This window comes from Falco peregrinus, chromosome 8 (genome assembly GCF_023634155.1).
Source record: "Falco peregrinus isolate bFalPer1 chromosome 8, bFalPer1.pri, whole genome shotgun sequence".
Taxonomy (NCBI): Eukaryota; Metazoa; Chordata; class Aves; order Falconiformes; family Falconidae; genus Falco; species Falco peregrinus.
The window spans coordinates 60,211,797-60,235,236 of NC_073728.1; the positions used below are offsets into that span (position 1 = coordinate 60,211,797).

The following is a 23,440-nucleotide window of genomic DNA, read 5'->3' on the forward strand; positions in this document are numbered from 1 at the left end:
ATTTTAGTACTTTCTAATAAGGAAGGAGAAACTATAAGCAGGCTGAATCATCATGAAATTATGTATTTTTAAAAAATGTTTGTTCAAATACTAGCTTGAGCTACTTGTGTGGATGCTTGCCGTCCAAGCACGCTGCGAGGCACTCGCTGGAAGAGGCACCATTCCCTGCGCTTGGACGAGGCTCCCTGAGGGAAGAGATCGCAAGTTCCCTCAGGAGATGCCACCACGGGCCGGGCCTGCTGCCTGCCGGCCGCTGCCAGCCCCGCGGCCCTCCGCACCCCGCCGGCCTCTGCCCCAGGAGACCCCAGCCCAGCAGCAGGCTGGAGGAGGCCCCTGCAGCCGATCTGCAGCTTCTTTCTTGCCACGTAAAGGGAACAGACCACACAGCCCGACCGAGAGCTCAGCCTGCTACCGGGGGCAAGGCTCTCCCTCAGGCGCCCCATGCCCTCGCCTCTGGCCCCGTCCAGCCCAGCACACGCGCAGGTGCTCGGTGTCCCGCCTCAGCAGGTGAAGCTGGCTGCTGAGCGCGCCCTTCCGAACGCCTGTGGCCGAAAGGGCTGGAAACGGCGGGACGCCATCCCCCGCCAAGCTGGGAGAGGGGCTGCCCTGCCGCCCCGCCTCAGCCCCGGCCATGCTGCGCTGACAGGACGCACTGCTTCGCCCCCCGCCCGGGAGACCCCGCCACAGCCCTCGGCTGCCCCTCCAGGGGTCGCGCCGGGCACGGGCAGGGCGTGAACCGCCGCGGCCCCCCCGCCCCCGGGGCGCTGCCCCCGCGGAGCTCCCGCTCGGGGCCCCGGGCGGAGCGGCCCCACCGCCCGCTCCCCGGCCAATGAGCGGGGAGGCAGGGGCCGGGCCGGCCGCGCTATAAGAGCCGGGGAGGCGGCGGGCCCCGGGCGAGGCTGTCGGGCGGGAGCCGCGTTTCCTGTCAGCGGGACGGGCCGTGCGGCGCGACCATGTGCGGTGAGTGCCGGGGCCGCGGCTGCCGCCCCTCGCCGGCCGTCAGGGGCCGCGAGCAGCCCGGGCCCGCCGCAGCCCCTCGCCTGCCGGGCGGGACACGGGGTCGGGACCTCCGCCGGCCGCGGACGGAGCGGGCTGTGCCCCGGGGCCGGGCGGGGTGCGGGACGAGGGCGGCTCTGTCGCTGAGCTGCGGGGCGCCGGGCTGCCCCGCTGTGAGAGCGGGTCCGGGGGCTGCGGAAACCCGCCGTCGCTGCCCCCGCCCCGGGTCCCTGTGGGACTGGCCCCGCCGCATCCGTTTTGTGGGGGTGGGATGGGCGAATGGCCGGCTCTCGCGGCGGTGGCAGGTAAAGCTCCTCCGCCCGCCCCCCTCTCCCACGGAAGGGCGATGGCTTTCCTGAGCCCCGCAGCCTGGCCGCTCCGTGCCGGGCGGCTTGTCCCGGGGCCTTGCGGTGGAAGGCGGCCCGTGCCCGGCGGCTGCGGGGCTCCCGGTGGCCGCTGCCGGCCGCCTCCAGGTGCTGCGGCGCGTCCGGTGCGGGGCCGCGGGCTGGCAGCGCCCGGCGCCCGCGGTGGGAAGAGTTCGAGGGTTTCAAACAAAGGCTGGGAAGGAGTTTCATTCTTAGCTGGTGTGAGTTTCTTCGCCTTCCTTTATCTAATAAAGACGAGATGGTGAAGGTAATACCTCCATCGTGCGTACAGTCGCTTAGGCGTGCTTTGGATCAGATTAGAAGCGTGAATTTGGGAGGTGCTAAGGCAACGTGTTTTAGTTCTGGAGGAAATTTTAGTGAAACTTTATTTATCCCTTCACTGAAACCTCCTCTCAGGTCTGTAAGGATACTTTTGCTGAAAGCAGAAAAACTTGCGCATGTACTTCTTGGCCATCGTGAACAAAACCTCTTTTGTGAGATGCAGACTGAAAGCGCGTTGAGTTACTGCTCCCAAAAAATGTACTTTCTGAGCTGAATGTCTTTCCCCTGCCTCCACGTCCTCTTTAATTGTAACCTCTGAAAGGGCAGTGAGTCCAGTAAGCCTCTTTCACTGGAATGGGAACAGGAGGTGACAGGGTTCGAGCTCCTGCCCGACTCTCGAGTCGCTATCAATGAGACAGACTCGGTGTCTTCTAAGCAGAGCCCCTTCAGGTGAGAGACTAGGCTCAGTGCCTCGGCAAACCAAAGGTACTGGTGGCAACCACTGAGCCATGAGATGTGTAATAATAGTGTCAGAAACTTGGCACATCTGGGCTGTGTATTGATTGGGAAATGAGGGTGTTAACAGTGTTACACGAGTTTGGTAAAAACCTCTAGCTTGGGGTGGAGTGACTGACTCGGTATGAAATGGCAGAAAGCAGTCGTTCGTGAAGTGCAGTGAGAGTAGTGTTAGTTTTCTTCCCATCAGCATCTGGAGATCTTAAATGTGACATTTGTTATCATGAAAGATGTCCCGTGTCTTCCTTGCTGTCTGCTGTTGGAAGCACAGTAGTTCCAGAGGTTGCAACCAACCATTTCTAATTTTTTTTTAATTATTATTTTATTTTTGCATATCTTTCCAGGTTTAAGTGTTGAAAATATGTCCTGCTGTGTTTTCTCTGACTTCAGGTAGCTCATGAGGATTGAAACCCATTGCTTTCTGTTTCAGAAATAGATAGGTCATTAAATACTGCCATAAACATGCTCTTTAGGAAACAAAGTTGAAATGTTATCATACTCAAATGTAAGAAGATAGTGTAGCAAAAGTATGCAGGGTTAAAAAAACAGGTAAGATGCTCTTAAACTGATGATATACTTACTTCAAATCAAAATTAGTTTCATCAGGATATGAAGTTGAGACTGGGACTTTCTCAAAGCTAAGTTTCTGGCACATCAACAATGTGCTTACCCCAGTAAAGGCATCCTTTTATTTTTAAAAAAAACAATTGTGTTCAAACTTCAAGTATAGGCTGCCCCCTTCTTGATTTTGGTGAAGTCTTGCAATTGCAAGAGTTCTTGTGGATTTTTCCCACAGAAGGATACTCAATGAACTTTTCCTCTTCTTGATGCTCAGCTTGCAGTCCTGAAAGAGAAAGGGGAAACTCCTGAAGTCTTGATATGTATGTAAAGGAAGATCCTTGCTTTCAGTGTCTGCACCTGATTAAAGCTGGTTTTAACAACGTTTTTAACAATGTTCTGTTTCTGTGTTGAGTATCTGATTCTAAAGGTAAGCCATACGTGATTGATCTAGTTCATGCTTCTGTGCAAACTCTGTGATTATGGAAAGTTAGAAACTAAATTTAGCATTCAGATCATAAGAGCAATGCCCTGGTAAAATACTTTGTAAATGCTTTTATTGGATTCTATGTATACACAACTTGGGAAAGTATTTCATTGCTTATGTTGTGCTGACAAATAAATGTTACCTTACTTGATACATACAATTTCAGTATTGCATTAGCTTAGAGAGTACTATAGCCCTCACTGGGGAGGAGAGATGCAGGCTCTGGAAATAGCATCTAACAGCACGGGGAGGCCATTATAAAGTAACTTGTGAGCATTGCAAAATGCTCTTATGAGTAAGATTCAGTCATGTTGGTTTGCTTCCAAAAGGAGTTAAGCTACAAGAAGTCTTTATCAAAAGTTGTTTCTAAGTGAGTTGAGCAATGTGCTTTAAATCTAGCCAAAATGATGACTGAGTAGGGAAGAAAATATGCAAGTGGGTAAATCATGAAACAGAAATGTACTAGAGAAACGGTGCTGAGGGTAAGATTTATTTCCTTTAACTGAAAGAGTTTATAATATATTCCTTGAGAAGTCAGGCTGCAGCTATTGCTTTCATTGTAAATGGCCTCTGATGACTTTTGTGTCTTCTAATTCACGTGTGTAGAAGCACAGCTACAGTTCCCTGGAAACAAGGATCTTTTTAACAATTGCAGCACACTGGTAGTATTGTAAGGACGGTCCCAAAGGAATGCTCTTCCTGGAGCTCAGTGTAGTCAAAGATGCCACATGGAGCACAAGGCTGATGCATCTTAAATACATTGTGAAATCTGGCCTAGAAAGTAGAGCTGGATCTGAAATGAGGTGTGTAGCAACATTTTGGAATGATGTTGAGAAATTCGTATTGAAGAAATTGAAGAATGCAGCTCTTGAGGTTCGTGGTTAGTGCCAGAGAACGGTAAATATCTGTCTGGAAAAATGATCAGCAAGCTCTCAGTCTAAAGAGACTGTATATAACTGGAGGCATCATTTTTCAAAGCATCCGTGAAGAACGGTATTTAGCTGTTCAAATTCCCAAATACTTCTTTAAATGCAACTAATTGTCTTAATATCTCCATTAACATTGGACACTCTAGAAATAATTAGGCTGAGCTCCTCATAAATCTCACTTATGTAGCAGAAAAGCATTTTCCACCCTTTAATCCTTCAAAGATAAATTCAGAGACCAATGTAATAGCGTCTTAGTCTCACTGCCAAATCGGCAGTATTAATGGCGTAAAACCAGTGGACAACAGAATTCACAACAATATTTATAAGAGATTTATCGGTGTATCATTATAACAGCTTCTTCACTACAGTCATTTACAGTTCAAAAGCCTTAATTGAAGGGGAAGAGGTTGTTACATTTCAAACAAAGGCTTCCTCTATTTAAAACACTTGCTTGTCTGAACTGCTTATCTGTTGAGCTCTTAAAGTCTGTGTCTTGCTGACTGTAGCCTCCAGTCCTGACTTGTTTGGAGAAACTGTTGAAGCAGTGAAATTAGTTGTTTCTGTTTCATTGGGGTACAGATTTGTAAAAGTTAATAAAGGGGCCTAATCTATCCTTATAGATGCAGAAGTCCCAGAAAGAGCAGTAGACAGAGAAAAGGAATGGTTGTGTTTTTCTTTGCAGGTGACCTTTTTATTACATCTTTTCTAAAGAGAAAGAAACATCCTTCAAACTCCTAATGAAAAAATCCTTGTGTACTTTTGCCTTAAAAAAAAAAATAAATATTGTGCAGGGGCAGGGTAGAGAAACCAACCCCAGCACTAAAAAAAAGCCACTTCTTGGTTGATGACTGGTCTATTCAAGAGAAGAGGGATCAGACTTGCACTCTTCCAGGCTGTGTTTGCCCGAGTAGGCAAAGAGTGAGTTCACATCTTATGATGCCTCTGTAAGAGCTGACCTGAGTAACACGGGGCAAGCAAACGGATCTCATGTCCCTGAGTTTGGTTTGGCAGGCAGCATTGTCTTGAGGCAGCGTAAAGGGTGAATGCGTGTTTTTTGGGTGACCCTGGTTTTGTATCTTCTGTTTCTTTTCTTTGTTGTCTTATCCTTTTGACTTCTGCCCTTTCTTTGTTTTCTTCTCTATTCTCTTCCCACTGAATTAACTGTTGTACACAGGATTAAGCTGGAGCCTTTCAGAAATAGATGTTGTGCCTAGTACCTACCCATGGGTATTTAAGGCCGTGACTTTGATTACAAAAGTCTCCTTGTGTTAGTACTGGTGAATATATTCCTTCTTTGAATGTCTGGATATGAAATAGATCACAATGTTCCCATTTTGAGCTGTGGTTTTCATGAAAAGTAGAAATTTTTTAAGCTCTCTCAACTGTTTAACTCATGGTGGGTAACATGAGGAGAGTGAAACTGGCCAGGAAAGCATGTGTTGCCTGGTGAAAATGAATGAGGGTCCCGATTCCTTTATTGTATTTGAACTCTTTCCATTTAAAAACCCAGTACGAAGAGTTGTACTAAATGAGAGGTTGGGTCCCCTTAGGACCTCTCTGTGATAATAGTTTTAAAGGGTTTTAAATTGAGTCTGAAGGGCCGCAAATTCTAAAAAAATCTTTTCTTCTTTCCCCTCACCCCTTCCCCCTTTTTCTCTAAACAGGAATTTTTGCTTATCTAAATTACAAAGTGCCTCGGACTCGGAAAGAAATATTTGAAACCCTGATAAAAGGATTACAGAGACTGGAATACAGAGGATATGACTCTGCAGGTATGTAAACTATCTCAACAAATTAATTTTAGCAACCAATAGCTACGTAGGTGACTTGTGTTGTATTTTTCTTCTGTTACCTTGCAGATTAAAAGATCAGAACTAATTACCTTGGTTCTTGCAGTGTCTTCTTTAACTTTCCTCAGGACTTTAAATTGAGTGATTAGCTCTGTAATCAGATGGTGGTTGAGCTTTAGTACACATCAGCAAAGCACCTCGGTACAGGGTCATGTAGTCTGTGCCTCAGTTTTTTGTGTATGTGAGTCCCAATGAAAGGATGAGGAAGATTAAAACTGTCTTTAAATTTGAGTTGGCTAATTTAATCAGGCAAAATATATCAGTCTGCCCTCAAACAATATTTGAGATGGCTCATTTATATTTTCATCTGTGCTGTTGATACAGTCTTCATCTAGTTTGCTGTTCATGTCTATGTTCAAATCAACAGACCAAGTATATACCTTTGAAGGATAACTGGAAAAAAAAATGTTTCGCTAGTGTGTGCTTGTCTGTATTTTCTTGGCCTTTTTTTCATCCAGTGTATTTCATGCTTTAAATACTTGTCTGTGTCCTGTACTGCAGGAGTGGCAATTGATGGAAATAATAATGAAGATAAAGAAAGGTTCATCAAACTGGTTAAGAAAAGAGGAAAAGTAAAGGCCCTGGAAGAAGAGTTGTACAGTAAGTGTCTTAAAAATTACCCCTTTGCTTTGGCCTCCCAGTCAGATATCATCTGTATCTCAGCAGAAAATCGGGCCGTGAACTTACAGTCACGATTTTGTACCAGAAATAACTACATTGTGTAATCCAATGGCAGTTAAATTGTTTGTGCCCCCCAAATCTGCACTTGAAAAGCAAGCTGATCTTTAGGTGTAGTGTTGTGAAATTACTAGTCTATTCTCCCTTCTTTTGGTTGCTTCTTGGTTTGAGACCTGGGCTCCCTTGGTGCTTTACTCAAATGATTTCTGTGCTTGGTAGCTGAAACGTTTAAACATGGACTCTGACAGAATTTATGACCATTTAAGCAGCTGGCTGTCATCACAGTCTGCTTTATGCAGTACTTCCATCTGTGAAGAACTGAAGTTGCGTTTTAATACGTTTACATTATAATTTGTAGTAATGTGGTCTGTTAGCCTAGCTGTTGGTATTAGCTGAAAATGCTCGAGTCTTGGCAAACAAAATTTTAATCACAGTAGCTTGAACTATCTGAAGTGTAATGTCAAGAAAGCAAGTGGTTTAAAGGAAAGCTGGAAGATAACTTTTAGGATTTTTTTGCCTGTAGGAGTTCTTTTAGTGTTTTACTAGTGGTGTGTTTGTGAGAGACTCAAATTTAAATATTTATTTATTTAACTGAATTTCTTGTGTATAGAACAAGATGACCTGGATTCAAAAACGGATTTTGAAACACATTTTGGAATTGCTCATACTCGCTGGGCGACCCATGGGGTACCAAGTGCAATAAACAGTCACCCTCAGAGATCAGATAAAAGGAATGGTATGTAATCTCTGCAGCACTCTGGAACTGTATGAATTTGAAGTGGTTCAATCAAGCACATATGTTGTCTGTTCGTACTAGTGTTGTGGTATCTATTTTGTACACTAGAGCTAAGCCGTTGCCATTCTAGCTATATTAGACGCTTTTGCAATAAAATAGCCTCTCCTAAGGCTAAAGGAACATTGTGAAAGATTAATGAGATCTGTTCTCTGAAAACTGATGCAAGTTAGTCAGAGTACAACATACCTGTTTTAAAAGGTCAGACTCTGAAAATGTAAATGCATCAATATTGTCTGGACTGGAAAAGGGAGATTTTAGTATCGTTTTTCACTTGGGATGGCTTGGTGCTGTTCTAGTGAGTATAGTTTAAAACTGTCTTAATGTTTTGGAACAACCTTTGCATGCCTTCAGAATTTGTAAGTTTCTGCTTTCTGTTGTCCATGTTGTGATAAACGGTAGGTCTGAAAGCTATAGCAGGTAGTTTCTAATGTACTTTTAAACTCTCTCCCACTCCCCCTCTAATTTTGTGTTCTGCGTTGAATATCTCAATTTTTTGTTACTGATGAATATATGTATTTTTCCTTTTAGAATTTGTTGTTATCCATAATGGTATCATCACAAATTATAAGGACCTAAGAAAATTTCTGGTGAGTCCGTGGCAACATGATTCTAAAACAAGAAAGTAAACGCTTGACCAGCTACTATCCGGTCTTTCATGACTTTGGAATCTGAATTCAAGTTTCTTGAGATCATCTGTAAAATAGTAGTGTGAAGGAGCCTGCCTAATGGGGAGCTGGTGAAGTACAGAAGTTCTTGTAATCCTAAATGCAAAGTACTTAGGAGTAGAGTAGCAATTTGTGCTCAAATTCTTGGAGAGGGTGTGTGGAGTGGGCTCCCTCCTGTCTCTTGTTGCTTGACAGCTGCAAAGCAAGTCTTACTACATGTCTTATTACAGTATTTCCAAAAGTGTAGCTATGACAGGGTAAGTCATTATGTTTTTTCTATAGTGATGTATTTCTGCTAGTCCGGTGTAGTGCTTCAAGCAGTCTGTCTTACTGTGCAGTTTCTGGTGGGAGGCAGCTGAGAGGCCCTTCGGTGTTTCTTGCCTGAGGATGAAAACACTTTTTCTTTTCTATATGGTATTTCAGGAGAGCAAAGGCTATGAATTTGAATCTGAAACGGATACAGAAACAATCCCCAAATTGATCAAGTACATGTATGACAACAGAGAGAGTGAGGACACCAGTTTTTCAGCCTTGGTAGAAAGAGTTATTCAACAGTTGGTAAGTGGGAAGTTCCTTTTTTCCTGTACTACAGCATAAACTATTTTTGGGGTTCCTTAGTATTCTGCATTTATGCATTTAGATTCTCTGCAGTCCTTAGATGTTGCTGCAAATAATGGATTTTGGCCTCTAAACAATGCTTAATAGACCAAATAATGAGATTAGAATTTTGGAAACTTCAAAGGCTTTTCAACGGTAAATCTTTAAATTGCATTAGCAGCGTTTTTTGTTTGGTGGGGTTTGTTGTTTTTGGTTTTGTTTTGGTTTGTGTTTTTTTTTTTTTAAAGCGGTTATCACAGTTTTTAATGAGGCAGCTTAATTAAAAAAATCAGTAGGAGCCTCTGGGGGTTTGAATCTCTCATAAAGGGCAGTGTGTTCTTAAAGGCTATTCTGATCGTGTTAAAACACTGCTGTGATTCAAGTTTGTCTAATGCCTTGGCTCCCATGTTTGGAAATAGATCTAACAAGCTGTACTGATTTCATGGCATAGCCAGTTTCCAAGCTGTGAAGTGGGAATCTACTGTTACTTAGTTTGTGAATGCTAAAAAACACTGATAGATGTGTGGCAAACTTGGAGAAAGCTTGCTTTCTTTTCCTCCCCCAGTCTCCAGGCAGATGTTTTCCCTCCCCTTCCAGCAGTTTCTTACACTCTTTTCACCTCCCCTTTCTCCTCTCTAAAGCAGCTCTGTGGGATTCCCTTAGGGCAGCCCTGAAATGCATATACACCAAGTAACGAGCCGTATGAGTCAAGAGGGAATAGTGGTACAGCCACCTCGTTGAGGGGAAGGGTGGCTTCACCTGGCTGCAGAACAAGAGCAGAGGTGCTGACTGGCGTCCCTGCAAGAAGAGTGAATGTGACCATCTCTCTTCTGTTTGCAAGGAGGGGGCTTTTACTCCTGTTTATAGAATATTCCTCAAGTTTGCAAGCTGTGTTAATAGTATAATTGATTGTGTTCTTGATTTTGTTCAAATAGCTTCTTAGCTGAGAATGTTGTATTTTGTGCTGCTGAATGTATAGTTCACGTAAAAGTACCATCCCCCAAAACACTCGCGTAACTGTGCTACCTTGAACCTGTATAGTCTGTTCTTGTGTTGTGGATTTTGGGTATTTTTGGTGGAGATTTTTTTTTTTTTTTTTTAAATACCCTAGTGAGAATTTGCTGCTTAAACTAGAAGTAGGAACTCCAGAATTTTAGCTGAAAATGCATAAAATGCAGCTATGTGCACAGTCTTATTAAAAGTCTTAATAAAATTACATGTCTAATAGTCTTCAAGTTGATTGTGAGTAACATCTTGTAGATTTTCTTAACCCTTGTGTTAGAAGGTATTGCTTTTATTTATAAAGAGAGGCTAAGTGCTCGCTTCCTGATCTGTCAGCTGCTGCACTGTTTGGTGCATGTTCTGCTCCCTGACCAATTCCTTTAAAGGTGCAGTCTGCCCTCCAGGAAGGGATTCCTGATAGTAGAAAAGAGCTTTCCTTCACAGCCTGCTCAGGAAGAGGGGCCCCAGTTTAATGAGATGGAACTAACTGAGATAAGTTGTTGAGGATTTTTTTTCCCCTCTTCTGTTTGCATGGGTTCCAGGAAGGTGCTTTTGCATTGGTTTTCAAGAGCGTCCATTACCCAGGTGAAGCTGTTGCTACCAGGTTAGTAAAAGTCAATTTTATATATAATTCATGCTTTTGTACGTTAAAAAAAAAAAAGCTAACATCTCTTAAAAGTACTAGAATGCTGATGTTTAAAGTGCTTAATCAAAACTCAGAAGGTAGATAGCTGCACTAGTGGAATGCTTGTGAAGTGCAGCAAAGCTCTGCTGAGCATCTCTTCAACTGACCATTAAATATAACCTAATTGGAGCTGTACAGACTGGAGGTCACAGAATTTCCAGAGGCTTGTGTTGATTCTCTGTAATCTTTAACTTGATATTGTTTAATAAATTAGCTGTGACTACTCACTTTTTGAGGATGCAAAGACAGTTGCAAAAAGTAATTAGATGACGTTTTCTTGCTCAGTGCAAATGCACTTTCAGTTGCAGATGTTTCAGATAATGCACTTGGAAGAACCCACCACTGACAAACTCATCCCCATAGTCTGTCCTTTTATCTGTTACAGTGTGTCAATAGAAGCTCAGTGTATGTTCTATTTCTAAAGCTGTATTAAAAGTGTACTAACATTTCCCCTGTGTCAAAAAGGGAAGGGAAAGGGTATGGTTCAATTTTACTTCACATTGAATAAAGACTGAGATAAGTATGTTCAGATTGGCTAAAATGCCATCATTCTAAAAGGTTATATAAATTGCGTTCTGTAGCTGTCATAGCATTTATGATTTTTTTTTTTTTTTGCTTTTATTTATAACTTGGGAAACAACTTTCAGGAAAGGTAAAGAAGTTAAAGTAGCAAGTGAAGTAGCAGTGGGAATAAAGACTGTTTTATACTACAGCCAAAACCCCCATTGCTTCTGTGGTCAAAAATGAGACCTTATTAAAATTGTGAAAGAGCCAGCTGTACCCTTACTCTAACTGGAGACATCTTCTGAAATGAACCATTCTATATGTGGTTCAGGTTTGGGTTTTTAGGAGTGAAGGAATTAAGAGAAGCTAAACTTGTAATCTGAGGTATCGGGGGAGGGTGAATTACTCTTTTACTCATGAGATATATTTATTTTTTTTAATAAGCTCTTCAGTGTGGCACATGACCCATATAATGAAAAAATGTGCAGTAGTGATGGCTGACATTTCTGAATTTAAAAAGCTAAAGGGTGCAACAGTATTTCAGTAGTAGAGAGCGGGGCAGTTATTGCTGGCTGGCTTCAGAGGCAGTAAGCTTTGTTTAAAAACAGTATTCAAATCGGTGCCTGTGGTAAGCTGTTTTGTGATTACTGGAAGGAAAACAACTAGTTCATATATGTTTTTCTCTACCTGGGTGTAGTTCATGGGGAAAGAATCACCAAGGCATATGGTAATTATCCATATAACAATCGGCAAATCTTAGAGAAACAAGCCAAGTTTATGTAACACCTGCCATGAAAGGCTTTAGGTTCAGGGTTGAAGAGGGCCTTCCTATTGAGGAAGCTAGACAGGGTATCATCTTCCAACTTCACAGATGTCCTTTGACTTCTTTGTATGCACCTTTCTCTTTATAAACTTCCATGTCTTCCCTTTATAGGAGGGGGAGTCCGCTGCTCATTGGGGTTAGAAGCAAATACAAGCTCTCCACTGAACAGGTTCCTGTTTTATATAGAACATGTAAGTTGATAAACCCAATTACATTATTTTTAAGAACTAAAATTATTTTTACTTTATGATTAGAAATTAGGTTAATTGGTTTTTTACTATAAAGTACCAGCTGATGCCCCAAATAGCTTCTTAGCTGAGAATGTTGTATTTTGTGCTGCTGAATGTGTAGTTCATGTAAAAGTACCATCCCCCAAAGCACTCGTGTAACTGTGATACCTTGAACCTGTATAGTCTGTAATCTCTTAACTTGAACAGATCTAGCTTTGCATTTAGGTGTTTGATTTCTTTAACAGGCAACATTGAGAATGTGAAGAACATGTGCAATTCCCGAATGAAAAGACTGGACAGCTCTACCTGCCTTCATGCTGTTGGGGATAAGGCAGTAGAATTCTTCTTTGCTTCAGATGCAAGGTAGTAAGAGTACTTAAACATTTCTCAAAATACTGCTTTTGTTTAGAACTGAGATAGTTTTGGAAATCTTAAGCTGTCTTGCCGCTGTACAATTGTTTTCTGATAGAATAGCCTTTAATCCAGGTAACAATGAAGCCCCCAGGCTAAGATAGCTGAAAAATGTGAAGACTTGACATCAGCATTCAGACTCCAAACAAGTGCAGTATCTGCCAATTGCTAATCTCTATGTAAAATACATCCAGTGTAGGAAGGGCAGTTGGGTACAAATAGACACTGTCAGCCAAGTATTTGGGCAGACTACGGGTTAGCCTACGTTTTGGTGTTTTAATCCAGCTGTCAGAGGAGGAAAAAGTGATGTGGTTCTAAACTTAGCAGGAACCTGAACACATCTGGTACACATTTATCACAGAAACAAGATCGTGACCTTAGGGGTCTGGGGGTGGGGGGGGGGGGGGCGGGGGCAAGATCAGATCAGCGGGAACTTGCTGATGTGAGGTGCTGTGGTTCCCCAGCCTGGTGCTCCCAGTTCCTGTGAGAATGCAGAAGCAGCAGCAGATGGAGCCATTTCCTTTAAGATGGCTCTATCTGTAGTTCTGTCCAAAAGGAAGATAGAAGTAGGGCTGGAAGTGCTGTGTGGCATATTAATTGCTTTGAGGAGTGGTGCTACCAACTCTGACCGACATGTCAGGTTTTTCTTGCATCTGTTTTTTCTGTAGTGCTATCATCGAGCACACCAACAGAGTAATTTTCTTAGAAGATGATGACATTGCAGCAGTAACTGACGGGAAGCTTTCAATTCACCGTCTCGAGCGTTCAGCCAGTGATGATCCTTCCCGGGCCATACAAACGTTGCAGATGGAATTGCAGCAAATCATGAAGGGTGGGTTGAAACATCTGTAAAGGAGTATCACCAAAGATGGATAGTTACTGATTCTTTGTGTAGTGGAAAAGGCAGAAAACTGCTGATTTGTTATAAAAATGATGCAATACTTAGGCTGTTTGTACTGGGAGCTGACAATTCTAAGCTTTACAACCAAGGGGAGATGGGTGGTATGGGAACCTACCCATTTTTAGCTTTGGAAAAGTCCTAGATGCTTCTACTCATCTCAGTAATTAGCGAAAATATAACTAATGTTAACATGTTGTTGTAGTTGTTGGCAGACTTTGTAAACTAAGAATTGAAGTGGAACACAGAAGTTTCCTTAAAAAAGAATTCAGTTCCGTTGTCAGTGTTGGGAAATGAAACCAACCAACTTGAGTGAACTATCAATCCCTCCTTTCTTCTCGCCTATTCCTAAGCTTTTGTTTAAGCGAACACAAGACAGTCAAATTAGCTTGTTACCACAGGTAGTCTTAAAAGTCATCTCTTGGTAACTGTAAAAGACTTCAAGTAACAAACCTAAGCGTTACCTAAGCATTGCTATGTAATGTTGTCCTAAACAGGTAACTTCAGTGCATTCATGCAAAAGGAAATTTTTGAGCAACCAGAATCAGTTGTCAATACGATGAGAGGCAGAGTGAATTTCGAGAGCAGCACAGGTAACTCGGAACAAGTGCTCAGGCTGCACTAAGCCTGCAAATTTTGAACACATTAATTAGAAAATAAAATACACTATTGATATATGCTTTTGTTCTATTTGTTTACAGTTCTGCTGGGAGGGCTGAAGGATCATTTGAAAGAAATCAGAAGATGCCGGAGACTGATCATTATTGGCTGTGGGACCAGTTACCATGCTGCAGTAGCTGTATGTTCAGCCTTATCTGAAACATATATATAACTCCTAGCTGCTGGGGTTCTAGACAAGAACTCTTAATCTTCTTTTTCTTCTGTATCTCAAACTTTGCCTTTCATTGAGGGGTCCCGCTCTTTTTAGTTTTCCTTTGTGCCACATTCTTTATTAATGCTTAAATGCTGTTACCTACATGCTAGAAATTAACTCTTTTTTTTCACCGTAGTTTTTAAGGGTCTGGTAAGCTGTAATTACCAATTTTTGTAGTAAGAATCCATTTAAATTATCTCTGACTTTTAAGATGTCAAGACTTGAATGGGTGGCAATATTAACAAATACTGTGCGCTGCTTGAATGCAGACTCGACAAGTGTTGGAAGAATTAACTGAATTACCAGTGATGGTGGAACTTGCTAGTGACTTCCTGGATAGAAACACACCTGTTTTCAGAGACGATGTCTGCTTTTTTATAAGTCAGTCAGGTGAGCTGCATTTACTGCTTGTCTTCAGCTGAGTGTAAACTGTAGAAAAACTTCTAAAAGCCCTTGGTTTATTACTTCATGTTTGTGCAAAGGAGGGTGATGGCTAATGGGCCTGATTTGTCTCGTATTAAAGTTTCGTACAGACTTGGTTCAAATATGTAGACAATGAGTGCTGAAAGATTATTTTCAGTTGCATTTTGCACGCACTGTGTAAGTGTGGATGCAGTTATTTAGAACACACTTGTGTAAAGTTTTATGCTTTCCAGGAGTCATTACTATCCTTGTGTCAACCTGAAGTCAAGATGTAAATGTTTTGCAGGTGAAACCGCAGATACGCTTATGGCCCTGAGGTATTGTAAAGAACGTCGTGCTCTAACAGTTGGCATCACAAACACGGTTGGGAGCTCAATATCCAGGGAGACTGACTGTGGTGTACATATAAATGCAGGACCTGAGATAGGTGTGGCAAGCACAAAGGTAATTGCTGTTCTGTTTGACTTTCATACTGCAGCCCTGTAGGATCTAATTAAAATTTTAATTGTAGCACTTCAAACTGAGATCATAGTAACTCTCTGCAGGCTTAACTGCTAAATGTTTTGTTTTGTCTGCAGGCTTATACCAGCCAATTTGTGTCTCTTGTAATGTTTGGCCTAATGATGTCTGAAGACAGAATTTCCTTGCAGAAAAGACGACAGGAAATTATTAGTGGACTAAAATCATTGCCAGGTATATTGATATTTTGGGATTGAGGAGGGATAGGGCATGTTGTTTAAAGGGCAATATAAAATACTACCCGAGGATATTTCTTTCTCATTTAAGTTTTGTCTTCCTCCTCCTCCTGAAAGGTGGACAATATAAGAAAAGTGGTCTATTAATTTCTGCACCAATTGCCAATTTTACAAGCGCCCTTCCAAGAAATTTGGCAGGAAGATCAGAATTTTCATGGCTTGGGTTTTCTAATTGCAATAAGGTAGTTCTGTATGAGAAATATTTCTTGATCTCCTAAATTGATGATTTGAAATTTTAAAAGTCTTTCACTTTAAATCAGGATAGATCAAAGGAAACTAATTCAAGGTGACTTTAAAACGGATGTTCACAACTTCCTTTAAAAATACAAATGGGATGTATGAGCACTGCTTTAAACCAATAGTTATTTTAAACTTGTTACTGTAAATAAAGCTGGAGAAAATATCCTTAAACTGCTGTCAAAGATGCAAAGCTAATGGTTGAATTATATTAAATGTATTTGTTCCAATAGAGCATTGGCACATCCTACTACAAGCAAACTAGTTTTTCAAATTTAAGAATTTTTTAATATGTGCTTTTTGTATGTTCCAATAGAGATGATTAAAGAAGTCTTGTCCTTGGATGAGAAGATACACGACTTAGCTCTTGAACTGTACAAACAAAGATCACTGCTGGTTATGGGTCGTGGGTATAATTATGCCACTTGTCTGGAAGGAGCTCTGGTAGGAACCTCTCAATATTTTTGGATGTTATTGAAAATAAGCTTTTATGGCTTCTGCAACATAGTTTTAGTATTTCATTACAATTTAATTCTGCTGCAGTAAAACTGCTATCTACAACTAAAAGCACTTAGTCCTGTTGGACTGAACACATACATAAGGTGAACCTGAATATGGTTTCAGGTTCTTGTTTCTTTCACATAATAAATGCAGTGTTTCATGAGCCTGTTTGAAGAAACCAAACTTAAAATGCTGACCCATTTGAAAACAACATCAGAAGAACTCAATGTGCTGATGTTCAGATGAGATGCTCATAAATGAGAAACTCATAAATTATGTTATGGACATTCTGGTGCAATAGAAGCATATCTGTGTCTCACAGAAATTGGGAATGTTAAAGGTTGTGCTGGGAAGGTCCCTGTTGATTACTCCATTTCTTTCTCTGCAAATGCACGTGCACATGCATGCTCTGCTTCTGCCAGCAGCCTGCTAGAAATCCCAGCAGACAAGCCTGTCTTCACTATTAACTGATCTTTGAAAATACCAACTTGATACCGTGTGTCTGTATTTAAGTGGCAGATGTACAGCCTTGGTGTTTTGCTTCTTGCGGGTTTTATTTCTCATCTGATTTACTAGTAACTTGATGGCATTTGCTTTTTTTAGAAAATAAAAGAAATCACCTATATGCACTCTGAAGGTATCCTGGCTGGTGAGCTGAAACATGGGCCATTAGCCCTAATAGACAAACAAATGCCTGTTATCATGGTGATAATGAAGGATCCTTGTTTCACCAAGTGCCAGAATGCTCTGCAACAGGTCACTGCTCGACAGGTAAGCTGTTTAACTAATACAGTGTCATAGGGAGATTGTGCACGTTGTATTGCTGCTGACTTGTGCTTCAGAATAAGGATGTATTGGTGACTTTTTTTCTTTTCTAATTATTAAGTTATAAATATGATGCTATATCTGCATTACAGGTTGTCATTACAAGTTAACAGCAGTAGTGAAAACTGATTGTATGTGGGCTATTTAGGGGGTTTTTGTTTGTTTTGAAGCAAATGGTATAACAGTAAAACCCTACAGATGAAAATATTCAACTCTCACAAAATAGTGAATGGCAAAAGTCATTATGCAAGACTGGCATTTTCTTTGTTGGCAACCTGAGCATCTTCAAACATACAAGCGTGTTGTGAACCAGTATTTCAAAGTATTTCTAAGCCACTTAACACTGCAAAATTTTATTTTCAGGGTCGTCCAATCATTCTGTGTTCTAAAGAAGACACAGAAAGCTCAAAATTTGCCTACAAAACCATTGAGCTGCCTCATACAGTTGACTGCCTTCAAGGAGTCTTGAGTGTTATTCCTCTCCAGTTACTTTCGTTCCACCTGGCTGTTCTGAGAGGATATGATGTAAGTGCTTTCTATATTTAGTGCTCTAGTTAGTGCTGTTTTGAACTTCCTCCTACCAGTGTAAAGCGAGAGACCTAGTTAGATGGCATATCTAACAAAGAACTTGTGATAACAGCAGAGCTTGCAGTTACTGTGGTAGTAGAGGTGGCATTTTGGTGCCAATTCTTCAGCTTTGTATTTAATTCTTTTTCTTCTAAAAAAATGACAAGGATAGTTTGCTTAAGTTTGGTTGGTTAAGAGTGCAGATGGGACTTTTCCAGAGAACTAAATCTTAGAACGTGGTATTACACTTTAACCTAAAATAGTTCAGTGCTTTGTACAGATTACTCTGTTGACATTGGCTAGGTGTGCCAGTTTGATAATGATGACTGCTTTGGAAAGGTACCTTGTGCAAAACAAATATGTATTTGTTACGGTTTTGGAAGCAAGAGTGAATTCAACAGTGAGTCATTATCTGTCGATCTATAGTCTGTTGTGTGTGTTAATGTGTCTAGAATAAAGCAGAACTCATTAGGAAATAGAAAAAAAGCAAGCTAAATGAACTGTCAAATGCAGAATGTCGGTATTACTCTGCCAGATTCTGAAAAGTCTGTCTTTTTGTTCTAGGTGGACTTTCCAAGAAATTTGGCCAAATCTGTTACTGTAGAATAACAGCCAAGAACAGCTGATGTTTTTGTCACCAGACCTCCAAGTTCTACTTGTAGAAATGTGTTGTTCTGAATTGATAGGTATACATTTTTCGAAAGAGAATGATAGTGCTAACTGGAAAGTGTCAGAAGGATTTATCTTGCAGCTTTAAAAGCTTTTGATGTGCCTTTTACCCAAGTGCTTTTGCTCACAGCAAATATTGCTCTAAGTCCTGAAATTGCCAAAGAAGATAAAAATTGTTTACACATGGTATACTGAATGAACTTTTCTACTGTGCAATATATGTATACAGCTCTCTTCAGAGTAACTGTGAACATTTTTTTAGCCTACACTACTTAACTACTTTTAAAGATATAGTATTTATAACTACAATTGTATAGCTTTTTTTTAAGTTATTTTTTTAGTACATTGCTTATCTGTAGCATTGGTAATGCTCAGAATGTAAATACTGAGCATGTTGACACTTGTGTACAGTTGTTAGGGTTTTCTTCCCACTACAGCCTCAAATTGGAAGTGTGTTGCCCCTTCCCCTCCCCCTTTGCATCTGTGTTTCATATTTAACCAGTCATTTGCAAAGCTCTTCTGTGGCTGTAAATTCCCAGCTATATTTTAAAGTTCTGCTTCTTTCAAGTAATTATTTGAAAAGCCAGAGCAACATTTTGTTTTGTATGCCACCCCAGCTCTTATTTGCATAATATGTACAGTGCAACAAAATAAGGGAACTGGATGTCTTTCAAGTGATATTTCTGTTTGAAGAATGTACGATGAAATTACCATGCAATTAAAAGATGATATAATTCTTCTTGCTTCGTGGGTTGTGGTTATTTTTTTTTTTTCTTTTTTCTAACTTGATGACTCCATTTCAGATCTGAACACAGGTACACCACACAGTACTCTGATAGGAGAGGCATGTTCACCCCTAGTCCTGCCTAAATCCTAGTATCGGAGGTCTTTCATCTGTTTCTTTGGTTAGTTCTTTCTGTGTCACACAGGTCTCTCAGGAATGCACATCTTAAAATTTTCCTTATCCAGCAAATGTGTTTCAAAACAATGTGTCAGGTTTAGGCAGCTTGCTGCCTATCACCAGCCTTCTGTAGCACGTGAGTACAGGAGAATTTAATTTGGTGACTGTTCGTCAGTGTTTTGCCAGACAAGTACTGATACAGCAGTGTAATCTGACTGTAGCTCCTGCTGTAGTTCACACCAGCTACTGATTAAACCTTTGTGTGTTACCTTCTGCTGAGGTAGGTGAATGTGGGAATAAATCTACTGCAGGTGAAAACAGAAGTTGTGTCTGTATTTTTACGTATGTTTTTTATGGTCATAAAAGTTGTCTCCTTGGACAAGAAAAACTTGCGTTTAATATCTAGACTACAGATACTGGAATATATATTAAAGAACCCAACACCCTATACCAGCAAATAAAAGAATACTAATTACATCTTCAAGCTAAAAGTAAAGCCCTGTTTTATTAACGTATATGTTTGCAAAAGCACATTTTGCAGTTGTAAACTAACTAGCAGTAGGAAGTACCTGTAAACCTTAAAAGAAGTAAGGTAGATAGGCACATAAAAATTCTCTGCTCATCTGTTATTTTGGAACAGTCAGAAACCATATTATTTAATTTCTGTTATTTTATTATCTAAATCGTTGACTAGTAAAAGTTTTCTTTATGCTACTCCTCTGCAGGCTTGCTTCGAACTGGAGATGTTTGAATGCTTATGTAGGTTAATGGCTTGAAAGTGTTACACTAGCTTGTTGTAATAGGAGCTTCTTACTGGAAACTGCTCTAGTACTTTTTATAACCACATAAAAGGACCCAAATCCTAATGAAAAGCATAGCGATAATCTGACCTAGATGCCAAGAACGTGTAAATCTGTATCCAACACATTTTGGTAAGTGAAGCAAAGGCGCCTTTGACTGTCTAGAATTAGCATCCTCTTCGTGTTCAGCAGTGAAGCTATTAAAGGAAACTGATGTCATCTCGTCTATATGATACATTAAATTGATTTATTTAAATTACAGGTGTGTTTTTTTAAAATAGTTTACGAGAATAGAAGTCACAGAAAAGGAAGCTCTTGTTGGTGCTAGCAGAGGTGGAGAAATGTTGAGTTTATTTTTAGCCAGCACCTGTTTTAGCAAACAAGCAGTCCTGGCATCAAGGCAGGTGGCACGGTAATGTATAGAAGGTTTATGATTTGAGTGCAGTCAAAAATAGCTGGGCTACCCGGGGAAGGGGGCACAGCCCACCGTAGAGCCGCACAGACCCTGCCCAACGCTCGGGGCCGCTGCGGTACCAGGCGCTACCGTCCCCCCGAAGTGGATGCGAGGTGACCCTGGTGGGTGGAAGTGCTGCGACAGGCCGCCGATCTGTGACGTCATCTGCTGTAGCACCCCGAGGGGCTGCTCCACACGGGAGGTGCTTACCTCACACGGCACGTCTCCCCGCTTGCTGGAGCAGGGCGGCGGTGGGGAACCCCCAGCCCCACCCGCCGGGGGCGACCGGCGCCACGGCAACTCGTGACGAGGCGCTGCTGCGGTGACATCATAAATATGGTGACGGGTTGACGTGCACTGATGACATCACGTCGGGGGGCGGGAGCTGCGCCCGGATTGGCCTAAACGTCACCGTCTCCACCGCAGTCCTGCCCCGCCCTCCCTTATATAGCGGCTTGTAGGTCCCGCCTTCGGGATTCTATTGGCTGAGTTCTGTCAGCAAAGGGCTACGATTGGGCTGGGTGGCTGCCTGTTGGGGGCGCGGGCCTGGCGCGGCCTGAGGGGAGCACCGGGAGGCCATTGTGGCTGGGGCAGCCCTTCGCGCCGGAGGAGGAGGCGGCTCGCCAGCGCCGCGCCCCGTCCCGCCGCAGTTCGGCCGAGGGAGGAGACGGTGAGGGCGGCTGCCGTGAGGGGGGGCTCTGCGGGCGGCGGGGCCGGGACCGGAGCGGGACGAGCTCCCAGCCGCGGGGCCGGCCCCGTGACGACTGGAGTCCCCGGCTTGTCCCGCGGGCCGCGCTCGCCGAAGCGCGGGCAGAGCCGGCGTTTCCCGTCGGCCGCTGCCCCGGGCCCGGCCGAGCCGCAGGGAGGCGGGGGAGCGACGCGGCGGGGCCGGAGTCCCTTCCTGCTCCGCGCCTCCGCCGGGGGCAGCCCTGGCCGGGCCCGCCGCCCTTCCCCGTGCCGCAGTGCCGGCTCCGCTCCGCTCCCGGCGGGGGCCGCGCCCCTGTGCTGCGGCGCCCGCTGCCTCTCCTCCGCCTTCTCCCCTCCCGCTTCGTGCCCTGCCCGGGGGGCAGCGCGCTGGGGGCGGGGGGGGGGGCGCGGGGGGCCGGGCCGGCGTTCGGCGTCCCCTGGAAGCTGCCGGCCCCGAGGGGTCGCGGGGAGAGCGGCCGAGCCAAGGGCAGGGCCGGCGCTGCGCCCCTCGCCGTGGCGGCGGGCCCGGGCCGTCCCCCGGCCGCAGTCGTAGAGGGGCTGTGAGGAGCGCTCGGCGCCGGGGCCGTTACATAATTACACAGCAGCGTAATTAGTTACAGCTGATGCGCGTTTAAACTTTTTCCTTCTTCCCACCACCTTGCCCCGGCAGGGGTGCTGAGGTACATCCAGCGTGTATCTAACAGTGGAGCGATGCTGTAACAGGTACTTGGCAAAGTCTTTTATCAGTAAGAGTTTGGATTGCATAAAGAAAAAAAAAAAGGACTTTTCAAAGAGCTGCCCAGGCGCGGAGCACCTGCACACGGCTGCCCGATGGGCATGGCTCCGCTACCGCTTGCTGTGCTTACCTGTTGCAACAGGCTGTTCAGGGGCTGTGAGTAGAGGGGCAGGAGAACTTGCTGTGCTTTTGTAGTTGGACTCATACCTGTTGATAATGTTGCTGTAAAGATTATAAAAACCTGAGCAATGCTGTTGGGTGATAGGCCTTAAACAGGCACACCTGAAATTGAAGTGCGTTCACAACAGTGAACAACAGAACAGGGACAGATTTTCTGCACGGAATTTCCGTATCTTTTCATATATGTATGCATTGTCTATTTGTTCTGTTAGCAGTAGAACTTTTTAGCTTGAGTCTTAAAAATCAAGCTAAGTTTCTTGATATTCTTACGGTTTGTTGTCAATAACAACATTTCTGTGACCAAAAGAACCCTGAGAATGTGTTCCCAACTGCTACAACCTGTTTGCTTTATAAGCTTTTGACTTGAAGATATCCAGAGGATAGATCTGGTTAATAATAACTTGCCATTTTAATGAATATCTTTTAGGGAACTGACTGTTTAATACAGGATGTATGCTATAGCACAGTTGCTTTCAACTTCTGAAAACTTCTTAGTGAAATTCTGTATAACAACTCATAACCCTGGCGGTGGTAGGTTTGTTGTGTTATTTTTCTATTTATCTTTCACAAACTACAGGTTGAAAACCACTCTTGTAAGTTTCCTGCATATAATGTGCTCAGTTGGCTTTATGATTCTTACATTTCCCCAATTGTACAAGCAACTTATATATAAAAAAGAACAAAAAAACCCTACTCAATTTATATGCATCTTGTGCATGCTTTAAAATAGAAAAACATCCTGAAACATTGTAAACATGCTGTTGTAAAGAAGTAGAAGTATGTTGACTATCCTGTGTCTTCTGGGTTTGCTGCTGGTCCTCTTTGGTGCAGCTGCAGCTAGGAAGCCATAAATGGGAACTTATATTTCAGAAATGGAAATAATGCAGATTTCAAAAAAAATCCTGTACAGAAGTGTGGAGTAGCTGGAGTGAGAAATCAGATTATTTCAGATAGGGCAGTAGCAGCTCAGGATTAAGAAATTTACTTGCCAGGTAAACTTTTCCCCTAAGCAATTGGGAAATCTGTTTTTATTTGAGGGATCCTGCCCCCAAAATAGTCTACCTGAAGTACTGTGAACAGCTACAATCCTTAGGCACCAAATTTTACACTAATGTGTATGTCTGAAGTAATATATGTCCTGATACTTCCAAGCAACTTGCAGCCCAGGTGGAAATTAGGGATAGGCCAAGTACTCAGCACGGTGAATTGCAAAGGATGTCAGTACATAAAACTTGTGTGTTGTGATGCCCAGTTCCCTTTTTGGGTCTTGTCTAAAGAGCTTATCCTGATCTCTAAATGATTTTTAAAAGGTGGCGTTGTGCAGGCAAGGTTCCTTAAAGGGAAGGATTCTCTAGTTCAGGGTAACTTCCTTTTCCCCTATTTCTTTTTCTCCGTTACAGAAAAGTGTTTCATTAATCCATCAAGAGGTACAGCATAGTTCTTGTGTAGCTAACAGGTCTTTTAAGCTGATGCTCAGCTTACACAAAATCTGTACTTTTTTTGGTTTTCTGTAAGTCCTTTTTAAAGATAGGATCTTGACCTTCCAATGTACTTTTCAG

General features: G+C 42.8%; 2 protein-coding genes across 7 annotated transcripts in view; both read left to right on the forward strand.

Annotated features, from left to right (window-relative positions):
- Positions 1-569: 569 nt before the first annotated feature.
- GFPT2 (glutamine-fructose-6-phosphate transaminase 2) lies at positions 570-18,862 on the forward strand. The gene is made up of 19 exons (XM_055812785.1): positions 570-960; positions 5,798-5,905; positions 6,485-6,583; positions 7,272-7,397; positions 7,986-8,044; positions 8,546-8,680; positions 10,264-10,325; positions 11,845-11,924; positions 12,209-12,326; positions 13,043-13,206; positions 13,770-13,865; positions 13,974-14,071; positions 14,416-14,536; positions 14,856-15,013; positions 15,148-15,262; positions 15,878-16,005; positions 16,666-16,833; positions 17,251-17,412; positions 18,019-18,862. Exons 1-19 carry the CDS (start codon positions 954-956, stop codon positions 18,061-18,063), a joined length of 2,049 nt encoding a protein of 682 aa, XP_055668760.1. The 5' UTR covers positions 570-953; the 3' UTR covers positions 18,064-18,862.
- Positions 18,863-20,824: 1,962 nt separating this feature from the next.
- Positions 20,825-23,440, forward strand: part of MAPK9 (mitogen-activated protein kinase 9) — a 30,805-nt gene continuing 28,189 nt past the window's right edge. For all 6 annotated transcript variants that reach the window (XM_055811916.1, XM_055811919.1, XM_055811918.1 and 3 more), the window contains exon 1: positions 20,825-20,948. The gene's annotated coding sequence lies outside the window, so the exon portion shown is untranslated. The remainder of the gene's footprint in view (positions 20,949-23,440) is intronic.

Excerpts from the sequence above, each read along its gene's own strand:
- GFPT2 (XM_055812785.1), top strand. Across the intron at positions 6,584-7,271 it reads CCTGGAAGAAGAGTTGTACA|AACAAGATGACCTGGATTCA; the intron begins GTAAGTGTCTTA and ends TCTTGTGTATAG. Across the intron at positions 15,263-15,877 it reads TGGACTAAAATCATTGCCAG|AGATGATTAAAGAAGTCTTG; the intron begins GTATATTGATAT and ends ATGTTCCAATAG.